Consider the following 16233-nt stretch of genomic DNA (forward strand, 5'->3'; position numbering starts at 1 on the left):
AGGGTCCCTAAAGACCTCATTTTAACTTAATTACCTCTTTGAAGACCTTATCTCCAAATATGATCACATTCTGAGGTATGGGGAGGTGGCACTTCAACATGCGAATTGAGGGGAACACAATTCGGCAACAAGGGGCAAAGTTTAATTCCACACGTTGGGACGTCCACAGGTCGGCGTACTCACCCCCCGGGGACTTCCCAGCTCCCACGCTACCCCTTGGCAGTGCTCTTGGCTTTTTCTGCACAGTTTTGAGATGTCGTTTGTGGTTCAAAGCTTCAAATCCTCAGACTCCTCCATCCAGAGTCGTAGATGAGGGGGTTTCCTCACCTGTCACCTTCCATTTGTAAGAAAATGTTCCCAGATGCCCTAGGCAGACTTCCTGCCACTCTCACTGGCTAGAACCATCTCATGGCATGGCTCAACCCCATCACTGGCCTGGAAATAAAATTATTATGTTTAGCTTAGACCAATCACCCTCGGGGCCCAGGAGGGGCACGACCTGTCCTCGGAGGCACCTGGCCACTCTGGAGCTGAACAAAATCAGGGTTCTGTCAGCAAGGACGTGCCCAGGCTGGAGGCTCCAGGAAGCGCCCTCCTCCACGATAATCTGGGTCCTGGGCAGTGACTCAGGAGGCAGCAGGCGGGGAGGATGCGCACCAGCTGGTGCTACAACAAAGCCCAACCCCAAGGCTCCTGAAAATCCACTGGTCACACTCCTCCCTCCCCAACACGTCACCACGGCAAGCCGGCCGCCAGCGACTCCCCATCGAGTTCTAACCCAAATTATATTTTCCAGGTCTAAAATCAGAGTCACTGTGAGAAGAACTCATTTTAACAACTTTCAAATACGCTGGATGTGAGGCAAAGATGAGAGATGGAAGGCAGAAGAGAAAAATCTTACAAATAATAATTTTTTTCTTTTTTTTAAGAATTGTTGTTTTCTTTTTAAAGATTGGCACCTGAGCTAACATCTGTTGCCAATCTTCTTTTTCTTCTTCTTCTCCCCAAAGCTCCCCAGGACATAGTTATATATTCTAGTTGTGAGTCCTTCTAGCTGTGGCACGGGGGACACCGCTGCAGCACGGCTTGACAAGCAGTGCCATGTCTGCACCCAGGATCCGGGCCCGTGAAACCCTGGGCCGCTGAAGCAGAGTGCATGAACTTAACCACTCGGCCATGGGGCCAGCCCCTAAATAATAATTTTTAATTGAATAGGCAAACCTTGGATACTCAGAACCCAAACAACAGGCCTTTTCCTTCTACATTCTTTTCAGGAAAAGCAGCGATATTAGGATTTGGTGGTGGTGGTGTCTGTTTTCCAGGGAACAGTTCCGTCTCACTATAACTCCGTCTACCTCCAGTCTTACTCAGCCATTCCTGATGTTCAGGACGCTGACCTCTAGTCACCGAGGGAAGAGATAACTGTGATCGGCACACGCTGTTCACTCCGGGAGAAACGTGCACGAACACAGTGGAAAGCCGTCGGTTCTCACGAGGAAGGGTCTCTGGTCGGCCATCAGGTAACCAGAGACCAGCCAACCGGAACGCCACTGAAACCTCACTTGTCATCTCTTTCATTCAGGGAATGCTCATTGCATTACGCCTTGAAAGTTTTTATTCCATGTTTCCCGAGCACTAAGTTTCTCTTCTGTAAGACTTGATAATGTTCAGAAAAGTCTGGAAAAAGCATAAAACAGGCTACTTGTCACTTACCTATTTTCACAAGGCAGAGGGCAGAGCTATTTGAGTGGGACAGGAGCTGGGGGTCCCGGTCAGTTAAAACCATCCGTGAAGTGATTAAAAGACCATCAGGGATAGTCAAATCTAGAACTTTCTGCAGGGGAGCTGGAGAACCACAGGCAAGAACAGTAGCCCTCGCCTGTGGAGTGCTGATGGTGTATCAGACACTGCGCCGAGCACTCCATGAGTCGTCGCATGGAAGCCTAGGGAAGGCTCTCCGGAGAACATGCTGTTGTCATCCCGTTTGACAGATGGGAAAACTGAGACTTGGCGCAGGTAAGCATTTTGTTTCCAGTCATGCAGGGCTGCAGAGCCAAGATCCAAAAGCAGGTGCATCTCCAGGACCCACCATCATTTCACCCAAATGCCTTCTGTGTAAAGAGGCGGCAGAGAACCTCGTGATGGGGAGAGCTGGCAAGTAGGTGCCGTCCAAGGATGACAGCGAAAGCATTTTCATAACCCAGCCATCCTGCGAAGGCTCTGTAGAGACTCTCAAGGGCCCATCATTTCCATCGAAAAAATTGGGGGCATAGAAAGAATCTTAAATGCAAAACTCAGCGAGTTCGAATAAGCCAATTAAGAAATAACCCAGGCTGACTTCATCTCGTGCACAGTGAGCCCAGCCGCCTTGGCTGCTGCCCTCAACCATCATTAGGGACCTTCTAGGGCTGCCAAAAGCACTCTGCCTCTTGCAGTAGACTCAGACAGCCGCTATTCCTAGGAAGAAAGCGATTTCCCAGTAACGTGGGAAGAGATGCCCACGTTGGTTCCAATAAGACCATGGCCCTCCTGCCTGAAGGGGCCTCTGGCTCAGCTAGTCCCACTTGGTGGTGGGGAAGCAGTTACCTGGCTTGTTAGGAGCCAGCCTTTCCAGAGCAGTGATGTAAACGGCTCTTAGAAGGCACAGGCTTGACTTCCTCTGGCCACAGACCCACCTGTGGCCAGGAACAAGGATGGAGGGAGAAGACCCATGGAATCCTGCCTGGAGAAGGGCAGAGGGAGAAGACGCATGGAATCCCACTGCCAGGCCCCATTTGGTAGCAAGCCTTGCTCTCTAACTAGTGGTGTGCACACAACATGTCTAGGCGTGGACACACAGGCCAGGCCCCAGAGCTGTGGTGTCTGGTGCCTGTTCAGAGAGACCACTCAGCTGCCCAGCAGCTCTTGCACGGACGTTGCTGAAGACGCCCAGAATTTGTAGGCCATCGCACAGAGGCCGCCTGAAAGGTGTCTTTCTGGTCAAAAAGCTACAACAACAAGCCAACTCCCAAGACAGCCCCAAACCTCCCTCAACTGATATCAAAAAAATTGGTCCACTCAGGTAACCGAGGGCTGAGGGAAGGAGGCAGGAGGAAGGTGGGAGTGAGAGATGGCGGAGCAGACAGGCCACAGGACCAACCCTCTGGGCTTAACTGACCAAACCAGCCCCTCGTGGGACCTTCCACTTAGAGCAAGAATCTTATGGACTCCACCATCAGCACCAAAAACAACCATTTCAGAAAATAAAACAACACAAACCCAAACCAAAACCATGCAGGTTTTTGGTTTTTTTAAACCACGGTAAATAAGCACTATTGTGTCTCCATTTTTAAAATGCTTTCTTTATGTTTTTAAGCCAACTCAAATCTGAGGAAAAACAGATTAAAAGCAGGTGTTTTGTGTATGGTTTACATTTGAAAATCCAATGTGGAAGACTCAGATAAAAACTCACAAATCCCAGCCCCGACCTTGACATTGCTCTCGGCGCATCCAGGCTGATGATTCTCAGAACACAAAACCAGCCCCCGCCTCGACAAAGGGATGCGAACACCACACGTTCACCGATGCGCTGGTTTCCTAGAGTGGGGTGAGCTCGCTGCATGGAAGGTGGCGGCTGCGAGGAAGAACACTGCCCTTGCTTGGCGGTGCCCTGGTCTAAGCGTCAGAGACAGACGGGCTGAAGGCTCAGCACGGGGAGATTCTCACCCCAGTCGGGCAGGGTATTTAAAGAAAAGGAGACGGGTAGTGGTGCAGCATGTGGGGTTACTGTCCCCGTCTTTCACCCCTCCATCAATGCTGTTTGCTACATAAATGTGCAGTTCTTTGCAGCCCACCCTTGACAGTGGGCTCAGCCATCTAACTTGCCAATGGACCACGGTGGGAATGACAACCTGCTGGTTCCGAGCCTAGGCCTCCCGGGGCATCATACATCCCTTCTGTAGCCCCTCTGGCACCCCCAGCCTGGCCGGAGAGGAACATGCCCCGGCCAGCCCACGGGTCAGAGGAGGGTGAGTGGTGTGGAGGACAGACCTGCACCCATCCTGACCCTAGAGCTGCCTGCCGAGTCCACTGTAGACAGCCGAGCCCCAGCCAGGCAGCAGACTTGTGAGGAGAATGCCACTGAGACTTGCGTTGGTTGATACACAGCAATAGATGACTGACTGGTGTTGGAAAAAAAAAGAGTGTGTGAATGGGGGAGGAGGACTGGGGAAGTCAGTCATAAAAGGGAACAGGTGTATGCAGTTTTATCCCACCTCTGCCCCACAATCTCAGTCATTTCAGTGGTCACATCTGGTAAAAACTCTTTTGAAATATATGTCCAAATTAACCAATAATTGAGCACTTAGAGGCTGGGGGTGGGTGCCGGAGGCTGGTTTGTTTGTTTATTCAGATCCAGGAGCCTTTATACCAACAAAGGGAAGACCCCCAGTGATTTTATGTCCTTCAAATAAGTGAGGGTGGGTCTACGCTGGGGTCCACAGCAAGGTCACTAGTGACAATGGCACCTGGGAAGTGCACTTAGACCCTATCACATCTCTAGAGACGTGCTGGTCACCAATGCCCTTCAGCAAATCAGGCCAGCTCATCACTTCCAGGCACGTGGAGGGCAGCACCCTCTAAAGACCCACCCTGACCAGGGAATTGTGGGTGGAGGTGCTGGGGTCAGTCCTGTGTCCAAGCACCCAGGTTCTGGCCAGGGCCCTCCAGAGCTCTGTGCCCTCTGCTGTGACAACCGGCGACACTCGCAGTGCTGCCACGGAGGGAGGAGTGTGGAGCGGAGCTAGCTCACCGCGGCCAGCAAACAGCTCAAGTGAGAAGGAGACTGCTTGTCATAGCCATGCAGATGTGGGGCGTTTGCTCCTGCCACACAGTCCAGCCCGTCGTGACTGACACACGTGAATGTCACCTGCCATGTGAAGAAAACCACAAGAACCATGGTCCGAGAGAAAAACAAAACGAAGGAACAAGGCGCGCGCCTCGGGGGTCACTGGGGTGCTGAGCTGGCAGGTGGGCCTGTGGGGTCTGGGTTCAGGCCTCCCCAGGTGAAGGAAGCCTCCAGGGAGGCAGACCCCACAGGCCTGGAACAGGGCCTCTGCCAGGGCCCGTTTGGGCAAATGGAAGATGCAAGGGGCCCAGAGTCGCAGGTTGTTAGGGCTTCTGGGTGGTCGACCTGCCAAAGTCCAGACACTCAGACCGTCTGCATCTATGCCCCCAGTTCCTGCGATGCAGATTGACGGGACAGGCAGGGCTGGGGTCCCATGGCAGGACTGACTTTACGGCCGGTCACCTGTGCACCGCTAGCGCTCTGTTGTCGCTGCCTTGAAATTCGTACTGGTTTGTGAAGGGGGGCCCTGCATCTTGATTTCACACTGGGCCTAGCAAATTAGATAGTGATCCAGTCTGGGGTACTAAGTGACCAACAGCTGACACCACCAGCTCAGAACAGGGGTCAAAGCAGCAGGCCAGCCCCCCCACACCAGGCCAGGCTGGGACCTGGGCTCGGGAGAATGAGGGCACCTAGGCTGGGGTGAGGCAGGAGCCGTGGCTCTGGGATGCCCGAAGGCAGTCAGACCAGAGGCTCAGAGAGCTGGTTGGGGGCCCACGCTCAGGGCACCTGACCCGGCACCCTGGAGGGCAGGCCCAGCCAGAGAGCGCTTTCACTGTGCCAGGTCACTGAACACTCATGACCTCCCAATGAACAAGTGCTGTTATCCATAGTCACATAAGGGCACCCAGAGTACAGGGTCGCCAGGCGAGGAAGCCATCGCAGCTCAAACTGAGGTCCACACAGGGTGGCAAAGCCAGGGCAGGAAGCGGCAGAGAAACCAGACAGAAAACAATGGACTCCCCAAGTGCAGACCAGAGAGTGAGATAGGAGGAAGCTGAGCCTTCTCAAGGGCAGGGGCAGTTACAGTGAGGCCATTTGCTGGGGGAGGGGGAGGAAGAGGCAGGCCCCGAGGACAGGGACAGTGGGAGCCAAGGGAGCCACACTGAGTATTTCTAGGTAGGAGGGCCTGGCAGAGACAGGGAGGTCTCTGGTCTGTTTAGGGGGCGGCTATGCAGCACGTTGTGGGAGCTCTTATCCCAGAAGGTCCCCTACACGTCACCTCCTTCAGAGAAGGCCATCAGAATCCAGCAGATCTATCTTTACCATCGCCTAATTCTGAATGAACTTGTTAAAGCATTTTTAGTGTAATGAAAACATTAGATCAATTCCTCACGGTGATCGCTGTCATGAAATCAATAGCCTGCGTAGTCCATCATGCTGACGGCTGACACACACGCACGAAGCTCTGCTAACCATGGTGGAGACCACGGAGCGCCCTCTGCAAAGCCACTGGGGGCGGGCAGGGAAGGAGGGGCAGGGAGAGAGAGGAATCCGCTACGTCTGCCCTTCTGAGGCGCAGGAGAAGGGGAAAGAGCTGTCGTCCCACGTTCCCATGTCCCAAATTAGCAGGGCGACGACGGAGGTGGCTCATTAGGAGATGCGTTTGCACAGATGACTCATGCAGTCTGACAAGAGCTGCGTTTTCACTGTGGCTGCAGAGTTCGCACCTGGCAGGATTCTTGCCACTTACTCCACCTCTCTCTCTTCTCCAAATGAGTTGGACCAAAGAAAGCGCCAGTGAGAGTAGAGGCAGAAATAAGTCCAGTGCCAGGCTCCCAAGGTGAGCCCTGGGAATAACCACTGAGGCAGAGCCAGGGTTGGTGGGGCTCTGCTCTCCGTGGGCGGGGTCCCTCTGGCAACAGCTAACACCTCCACCGAGAAGTATGGGTTTAGGGGAGCTGCACATTTCTCAGCTTTCCAAGAGGGGGTCTGTTACAAGGAGAAAGGGGAGCCAGTCTAGGAAGACATGAACAGTTACGCAGTTCGCCCACGTTTCCAGGAGAGTTATAGCCATGCACACCCATTATACGCATGCACACACACACACGCTCACACAGACATGCATGCACTCACGCTCACACTCAATGGATAGTGTTTGTGGTGGAAACAAGTTCACCACGGGACATAGTTGTCCCAGAGCATGGCAGGGTGGGTATCTGTGGGTGAGCCTGGGGAGCTCAGGGACTCTGGGCCCAGTTGAAACGGGCAGATGAGGCTGTGAAAGTCTGGGATCCACATCAGAGCGGGAAAGGGTCCAGTTGGAGAAGTGCAATGAACTAGAAAAGTGTAGTTGTTAGCAAGACATAAGAAAATTGAGAATTATTTGCAGATGGCACCTGGAAAATGCAAATCAGTTCACTGAAAAGTATCAGAACATTTAGAGAATTCAGCAAAGTGCCTGATTACAAAATTTATATATAAAAATAATAAATTTCCTATATATAAGTAATAACCAATTAGAAAACATGAAGGGAGAAAATACCTCATTAACACTAGCAATAATAAAAGAGACAAACTAGCTAGAAATAAACTCAAAAGCAACCGTGTTTTAGGGCAGTGAAACTACTCTGTGTGATCCTGCAGTGGTGGACGCACGACATCATACATTCGTCCAAACCCACAGAACGGACACCATCAAGAGTGGACCCCAACGTTAACTACGGGCTCTGGGTGACTAGGACGTGTCAGTGTGGGTTCATCAATTCCAGCGAATGTCCCACTCTGGTGGGGGATGATAGTGGGGGAGGCTGTGCGTGTGTGGGACATGGGGTCTATGGGAACTCTCTGTACCTTCCTCTCAATTTTGTTGTGAACCTAAAAAAGTAAGTCTACCTAAAGGAAAAAAAATGTGCCTGACCTATACTAAGAAAACTTTTAACCCTATGGAAGACAGTAAAAAGACGTGAGTAAAGCAGCTTGTTATTGGATAGGAAGGAATATTGCATATTGTGAATATGCAAATTCTCTACAAGTTTATCTATATACATTCAAGGAGATGGCAACCAAAATAACAACAGGATTTTTCCTGACCTTTCTAAAATAATTAAAAAGTTAACAGAAAATATGAGCAATATGGGATATTAAAATATAAAGCTATGAAAAGTAAAATAAAATGCTACTAGTACAGAAATAGACTAATTGTTTAAAAAAAACAGCAAAGAATCTGGAAATAGACCCTAGTCCACAAGGAAATTGGTTAGAAGATAATATGTACAATAATTGCAATGATGGTCAGCAGCAAGCACTTACTGAGTGGGAGTAACATGCCAGAGGTCAACTCACCAGTCTTGATTTTCACACAACTCTTTACACCAAAATTAATTCCAGGCGGGTCCAATACGAATTTTGAAAATAATCTTCAAGTGGGCTAAGTCTTTATAAGCAAGAGATAAAACCTAAAGGCCACAAGGCAAAATGTTTATCAATTTGATTAAAATTTGTAGAGAAAAAATACCATGGACAAATTCAAAGATAAATAAAAACTAAAGGAAAACTAGCAGTACGTCTGGGAAGAGCTGTTCCACTTCTGCACAGAGGGTAACGCTCCAGGTCCGCTCCCTCTCGCGCCCGCACGAGCCTCCTTGGGTTACTGGCTTCATTCCTCCGTTCACCTGTCCTTACCTGGAGCCTACTGTGTGCCCGCGACAGGGCAGCAAGCACGACAAAGTTCATGCTCACACGGAGCTTCAGTTCAAGCAGGGAAATGACCTCTAACTAGCAAGGGAATAAAGACGGAGATTGCACACTGTAGCCGTTGCTCTGAAGGACTGGGTTTTCAGATAGAAGGGGACTAGAGAAATCTCTCTTAAAGAACATAAATACGGAAGGAATGTTTATATTACATAAGGTACTGCTAAGCAGCAGTAACGAGAAGACCCCAATGGAATGACTTAGATAAGCTGAAGCATGCTCCAGAGGGCCAGAATTCAGAGGTCAGAGGTCAGGGCCGGCAGGTGGCTCTGCTGATCAACAAGTGGCTTCCAGCTCCGGGCCCAAGAAGGCTCCCCCAGCCGGAGAGGAGAGGAATGGGAAGGAAGGCAAGCAAGCCGGAGAATTACAGACAAACCACGTGGGCTGCTACCGGCACGGAGGCGGAAAGTGTAGTCTTCAGGACATGGCCACATGCCTTGGAAAACCTGGTTGAGCTGGGGGTTCAGTTACCAACAGGACAACAACAAGAGTGGCCAGCGATCAGTAGCCTCTGCCTCAAATGCCTCTCTGAGGAGGTGACATTTGAGCAAAGACCCAAAGGATGAGAATGGGGTGGCCCCAAGAAGAACGTTCTAGAGAGGACCAGAGCAAAGGCCCTGTGGTAGGGAAGGGCACTGAGCTGGACAGCAGTGAACAGGGGCTCAGGAGTGCTGGCCCAGAGCCTGGGCAGGCCCCCAGCAGATCTGGGAAATGAGGTCAATATGGCAGAGGAGCCAGATCACATCACGAAGAGTCTCCCAGGCCATCATAGGGAAGTGGATGTTATTGTAAGAGCAATAGTGAGCCACTGAAGACTGTAAGAATGGGACTAACAAAATAAAATTTCGCTCTGGCTTTGTGCAGAGAATGGGTCACAGGGTGCAGGGAAGGAAGCGGAAGCTCCTTAGGGACTAGCCAGGCGCAAGATGACGGCGGCTTCCCTGGGTTGTGGCAGCAGAGATGAGAAGTGCATGGCTTCAGATGTTCTTGGAGCAGAACCATCAGGATTTGGTAGGGGCGAATCTTGGGAGGAAAGCAGAGGAAGGCACCCAAGACGGCGCCTGGTTCTTTGCTCCTGTGGGCGCATCAGCGAGACAGGAAGACTGAGCAGCAGCGAGGTGCAGGCCGGGGGGTCCAGCATGGACACTTGTGGTTGAGATGATCTTAGACTTCTAGTGGAATACTCAGCGGGCATTTGTATATTCGACTCTAAACTCAAGGCAAGGGCCAGGTTAGAGAGGGACGCTGGAGCTGTTGGCAAGCAAGTGATGAGTAATGCCCAGTGATGAACGGCTGGGATCGCCTAGACTGAGTAGGCAGACGATTCCTCTAAGGACAAATGGATTTCCCGGTTCTGGAAGAGCGGAGTGGGTTCTTTCTCCCCTAGGTGAGGGGTCTTTACCCCAGACACAGGCTTATGGAGAATGAGTGGAACTTCTCAACCTTTCTGCTGCCTCTTCCATGCTGCCTCCTCCTGCCTGGGCCCAGCAGGGGAGAAAGGGCTGACCCCTTGGGGAAGAAGGGAATTGAGGATTACAGTTTCTTACTACTCTAAGCAGGCTCCAGCCCTTGCTGGTGAGGAGAAAGGATGGGAGGTGTTGTACCGACAGCCTCAGGAAGGCAACTCCTTCTCATGTCAGGAGAAGCAGCACCTTCCTGGCAGGGTCAGCTCAGCATGGGCCCACCCTGGGTTCCGTTGCCTCAGGGTGCCCCAGAGAGAGGGCACTGGCACAGCTGTCCCCCGATCCCTCGTGGGGCCAGCTGGGGGCAGTCTTTTATCCTGAGCAGCCAGACAGCAGGGGCTGGGAGCCTAATCACATCCAGGGGGATGAGATGCGAGCTCATCAACAGGGGCCTGACACTCAGGGGTTGGGACACCGAAGCCAAAAATTAAGCACCAAATGTTTTTAAAAACACGCTCGTGTCTCACGCCTCTGTACCGCAGTACCGTTGCATCAGCCAGTTTCGTAGCTAAGGCCTGCGGGCTTCAGCAGCTCTAGACGGCCGTCTAGTAAACAAAGGTGTCAGGCCTCCAAAGTGGCCTCCGCTTCCAGAGGCAGAGGGACCACGAGGGGGATTACCTAGCCAGGAGCTTTGTGCCAGGAGAGTGGAGGCCAAGGGGCTCACACGGTGTAGGCCTGAGCCCCCGACACTGAGAGGTAGAAGAGGAGGAGATCCAGCAAGGGAGACTGGAAGAGGAGCAGTGGGGGCTCCCGAGAAGACCAGGAGAGCGTGGCAGCAAAGACATCAAGAGAGTGTTTGCAGGTCAGGAGGGTCAGCTCTGCCAGCCCCGCGGAGAGGTCAAGGATGGTCCACCGGATGTGGCAATAAGGAAGTCACGGCGGGAGGGGCACGGATTCTTCCCTCCCCTCAATGCAACCCTTTTCGTTTCCCCATCCCCCTGACACTTGTCAGTGTGCTAGTGCACCTTGTTTTTTCTACAGCTTCTCCCCCCTCGATTCACAATTTCTATCTCCATGGCACCTAGAGCTGCTCAAAGGTCCAAATGTTTGTTGGTTGATTGAACCATTGAGAGATGCAAGATGGCACCATGGTGAAGAAGCTAGACTGCAGAGCCAGAGTGCTGGGCTGGGCCTGGGCACTGCCCCTGCTAGTGCCCAAGGGCACTGCCTTGGTTCTGCTTCAATTTCCTCATCTGTCAGATGAAGGTAAGAATTCTGGTTACCTGTCTTAGACTGAGTCCCCCTCCACCCCCAGAAAGGAATAGGAAGGAGAGTGGAGAGGTGAGGAAAGAGGATGCATAAAGGTGGGCAGCAGGGGTTCAGCCCTTTGAGGACCCAGGAAACTGCACAGAGCAGGGCTGGGCAAACTACAGCCCACAGAGCACATCCGGCCTGCCACCGGATTTTATAAATAAAGCTTTATTGGAACACAGACATACCCAATTGTTTGCATGTTTTCTATGTCACAGGAGCCAGGTGAGGCCTAGGGGATCAGCAGGGTACCCACAGGTTGGTGGCCCACCACCTCAGAGGGCTGTGAGAGGCCTGAGTGAGGCTATCCATGCAAACCACTTCACCAGTGCGATAGATACACTGGACGCAAAAGTGAGATACGATTTCAGTTATCAATCCTATTAGCCTCTCCCACAGGGCCTGCCAAGAACAACCTAACTCCATAGAAGGAAGGGTCTCGGAGGCAAGGTCTCCAATCCCAAGGTTCCGGGAGAGGAACCAAGTCCAGAGCAGTCTGCTCCACAAACAGCCCCTTCTCAGCGAAAATGATGATTGTGGGAAAGTGGCAAAGAAGGCTGATTTCATGCATTTTATTCCAAACATTACTCCTCGAATGAGGGCAGGCAGGTTGCTCCCTTTCCCTCCTGGGTGGGTAAAGGTCTCTGAATTCTACTTCGTAGACTTAGGAGAATCGCTTCAGCACATGGAGCAGCTGCATTGCATCTGCTGTCAGTGTTCAGGCCATTTGTTCGAGAGAGACAGGATTCAACCAAATCGAGGGGACATCCCCTCCCAGGTTCCCTACAGGAGTTTGCTTCAAACGGAAGGAGACACTCTGAAAGAGCCTTTAAAAGAGAGACACAGAATGAGAGAGAAAAAGAGAGGGACGCACTCCGTGAGAGGGCGAGTTTTCCCCAGCGGAGCCGGGGATGGCCTGCTGAAGCAGTGATGTCCACTGCACCCGCTTCCTGGTGCCTCAGTTTCTCTTTTCAGCTCACCCTCTCCACCTCCCACAACTACCCCCAGGGCCGTGAGACCAGTGTCCTGACCCTCTATGCTACTCCTCCAAGCTTTTGTTTCTGCACCACCTGGCTTGCCCTAGCCCTGCGCCCAGTGTGTTCAAAACTCATTAAGTCAAAAATCTGAGTACCTCGGATATATGTCTATTTAAAATTTTACACATATCTTCTAAAACACTTTTATATACTATGTAGAGTTTCAAGATGAAATATACTTAACCACAGCTCTCTGATTTCCCTCCCAGTCCTGGGGCTCCTCGCCTTCTTGCAGAGCATGCCGTGTGGGGCACACACCCCGTCTGGAGGGCCTGGAGCAGGCCAGGCGCCGGGATTTGTCTGATCTTCACATCCTGCTTGTGTGTACGATTTTATTTGAAGAGAGGGATCTATTGCCAAAAACAATTTTGAAAACCACAGCTCCAGACCTTCTTTCTTTTTGTCAGAACCTCCTCATCCCGCGCCCCCCCACTCAGAACCCTACTCTGCCCTAGATCATCTGACAAGCTATCTTCTTGTCTCCCCAAGAAGTACAGTGGGCCCCCTGGCTGGGTTACACGTTTGCATCTTAGCAGGACCTTTCTGGAATTGAAGCTTTCAATTAAGGAAATGACCTCAGGCACGGGGTCTGGACAAAGGACGACATACCTTGGGTCAGGGGATCTTTCACTTCATCTCGAATCACCGCACCCCAGGCGTGCCTGCTGGTTATACGAGTGGGTGGGGTGGGGCCCAACTCTGAGGCTACGTGGAAAAGGCTTGGCTGACACCACAGCGAGGTGATGGGCGCTCTGAGCAGAGGACCTGACCCACACGCCTCCTCCATACCACCCCCACCTCGACCCCACACCCAATGTCCCCTCTCCACCCTTGGTTCACCGGGTCTCTGTGGGCTCCCAGCCCCACCCTCTGTCCCCACCCTGTCCCCAGCCCTTGACCCCGCATGGTGCACCTGCAGCCCTCCCTCCCCCACCCAGTCCCAGAGCTAGGCCAGGGAAGCCAGCACCGGTCAGAGCAGTGGCCTCTGACTGCTCAGATGGAGCTTGAACAGGCACAGCTGGCCCGCGTCCACCTGGAGACCCAGGGACCATGCGATGGGGCCACTGAGCTGCAGAAGCAAACCGCAGAGCAGACTCAACTGTGAGTCCTGAGCCGACCTGACACCTCAAGGCTTCTGTCTTCCCTACAATGGGCCTTCTCTGTTCAGACCTGAGCTCCTCACTTGCATCGCCCTGTTCTCACTAATCCTGCTCATTACCTCCGCGTCACTGAAAGAATGCCCCTTCTGCCTTTTGTCCTCTACATGACAAAAGAGACTAAAAACCACCTGTGGATGCTATCGTCCAAAGGGCAAATTACAGCCAGAATCGCTGGGAGCGCATTTATTTAAATCAGTGGTAACTAACTGGTACCAGGAACTAACAGCCCAACGAGAGAAGCCACCAAAGTGGTCCAGGGCAGGCGTGCCAGCCTGACCCCCACCGCTGAGCCAGCGCCCCCACGCCCACCCCACAAACGAGGCTCAGGGAGGTGAAGTGACTGCCCTAGGTCCCAGAGCCGAGGCGATATACGGCCCCAGGCCTGGGCCGGCGGGGCTGATCGGGAACCAGAGGGCCTCCCGCTTGGGGGCGGGGTGGCGGAGGGAAGGGGGCTGGCCCCCGCGGGGAGGGGGTGGCGGCGCCCCCGAAGCGCCGGGCCCGCGCTGGGGCCCCGCGCGCACTCACCTCCGCAAAGCACGTCGGGGTCCCGGGCGCCCCGGGCCGGCGCCGGCCACGCCAGCAGGGCCAGCAGGGCCAGCAGGGCCCGCAGGGCCGCGGGCAGCAGCGCGGGCCCCATGTCTCGCAGCCGGCTTCTCCGCGCCGGCCGGCCGCTGCGCACCCCGCGGGGAGGAGCGGGCCGAGGCTGCCGCCGCGTCGCCCTGGAGACGGCGCCCGCCCCGCAGGTGCTGCACCTGGGTCCGCGGCCAGGTGCGCACAGCTGCCTCCGCCAGGCTGGGCATGGCGTCCTCCCCCGCCCCAGCCCCAGCCCCCATCCCGGTCCCACCCCTCGGTCCCCACGCCCACCTGGGTCCCACACCCCCGGCCCTGCCGCGTCTGCTGGCTCAGCGTCGGTGCAGACAGCCCGCGTGAGCTAGAGCGGGCTCTGCACAAGCCCTGGGCGCGTACTCTCCCCTGCAGGTAACGGGCTGAGTTTGCGCAGGCCACTTGGACCCTGCGGGCCTTGTTCTCAAAGCTGCTCCAACAGGCAGAGGGAGTGTCCTCCTTGGGGTCCCTGAGAAGCCCCTGGTACTGGTCACGCCTCCCGGAAGGCCTCCTTTCCAGGCTCCAGTGGGGACACCTGCCCTTCCTCCTCCCCGGGCCTGCCCCATCCCCCCACGCACTCTCCATCGCCCTGAACCCTTCCACTAGCCGGGTCCTTCCCTCCTTATCCGCCACTCCTCATAAGCTGTGTGTAGTGAAAGGGGCTGATGAATTGTGTCATATTTACATTTTAACAGGACACTGCCCTAAAAAATCAGCAGGGCATCCTTTTCTTTCAAATGAGTCTCATGGAAATTCCAATATGAAAAGCAGCTAGGGTGCAGGCTCCTTGGGTTGCTGGTCTCCACCCACACCACTCCTTGCCCACCTGGGTCGCCCTCCTGGGTGGCCCTCCCCACCCAGCTGTAGGCTGAAGGGGCAGAGTTTGGGTGGAGAAAGAAGGATAAGTATTTTTGGTACAGTGAGGAAAATACTTTTTAAATTTCCTCCAAATAATCTGAATAATTGCCTCCAATTTCACCTGATCCCCATTTTCTGTGAGTGCACAGAAGGTACTTACTCTGTCTTGTTTGATTTTGAGTGCATGGTCCCTGAAACAATGCTAGCCCGTTGAGGATGAAAGCGGGGAGTATTTAGAGGAAAAGGGGGGCAGGGGGAGAGATGAAAGGGAGAAGAGGAGGAAGAGGAAGAGAAAGGAGGAGGAAAGGAGGGGTGGGAGGATGTCCCAGGATCGTCGTGTAATCCTTGCCCCATCCTGGATTAGCCCTCCCTTTAAGGAGCCCTGGTACCTTTTAGTGGAGAAGAGTATTTGGGAGCTGGGTTTGGGGTTGTAGACGAAAATAATCCATAACCAATCTGTAAATGAAAATTTGGGTGAGTTTATTCTGAGCTGAAATCTGAGGATTATAAGCCTGGAGTCTTTCCACAAAGGAACAGAGCACTCCAAAGAAGTGGGGGTACATAGGGCGGTTATATACCCTCAAAGAGGGTGTTTCACATATGATTGAAATGTCCCTCCCACAATAGTCACAAGATTGCCCTGTCAGCAGAGCACTTGATGGACACAGCAGGTAGTGGGTCTGCTATCTTGAAGGGCGTAGCAGGAGGCAAGTCTGTTGTCTCGAGCTGGGCAGTCACAAGTGAGCGCAGCAATCAGTTTCTAGCCTAAGGAAAGATGCTTAATCCTTAAGGAGACGCCAACGTTGGAGGGAGAGGGAAGTTGCACTTTTATCTCAAGGGCCTTTTGCTCTTGCCATAGGGAATCTCTAAAGCAGATATACAATGCATGCTCAATGGCCTCGGTCAGGCCCTTTTGGAAAGACAAGGTCAGGCCGAATTAGGTTTACACCAAAATGGCTTCCTCATATATTCCAATATATCCTATTACTTGCCATTTTTATTTGACAGGGTACTCACTATTTACTGCTACTGGGTGTCACTCTCCCAGGCTCTCTCAGTGGACAGACGAGGAAACATATGGATAGACCAGTATACACAGACACTCTCACCTGGACGCACACACACACATCTCGATGGCTGTTTCTAGATGGATTTGACGCCGATAACTCCAACACCAATCCAGCACCTCAGGTTCTCGCTAACCTTCTCCCTTTCTGATATTAATAAATCTCTTCTCCAAAACCTGGCTCCTGTTTTCCTGGAAGTGTTTCTTTGCTCAGTTC

General features: G+C 53.0%; 1 protein-coding gene across 2 annotated transcripts in view; it reads right to left on the minus strand.

The window, feature by feature from the left end:
• CNPY1 (canopy FGF signaling regulator 1) overlaps positions 1-14518 on the minus strand; it is a 66636-nt gene extending 52118 nt beyond the window's left edge. Inside the window, exon 1 of one of the 2 annotated variants that reach the window (XM_070516833.1) lies at positions 14354-14518. Coding sequence is in view for 1 of the 2 variants with exons in the window: in XM_044765674.2 (XP_044621609.2) it covers positions 14015-14126 (112 nt within the window). In the remaining variant the exon portion in view is untranslated. Of the gene's footprint in view, positions 1-14014; positions 14278-14353 lie in introns of those variants that run through there. The other variant, XM_044765674.2, reaches the window with a different exon arrangement.
• Positions 14519-16233: the final 1715 nt, after the last annotated feature.

The sequence above is a fragment of the Equus asinus genome, chromosome 1, assembly GCF_041296235.1.
Source record: "Equus asinus isolate D_3611 breed Donkey chromosome 1, EquAss-T2T_v2, whole genome shotgun sequence".
Lineage (NCBI taxonomy): Eukaryota > Metazoa > Chordata > Mammalia > Perissodactyla > Equidae > Equus > Equus asinus.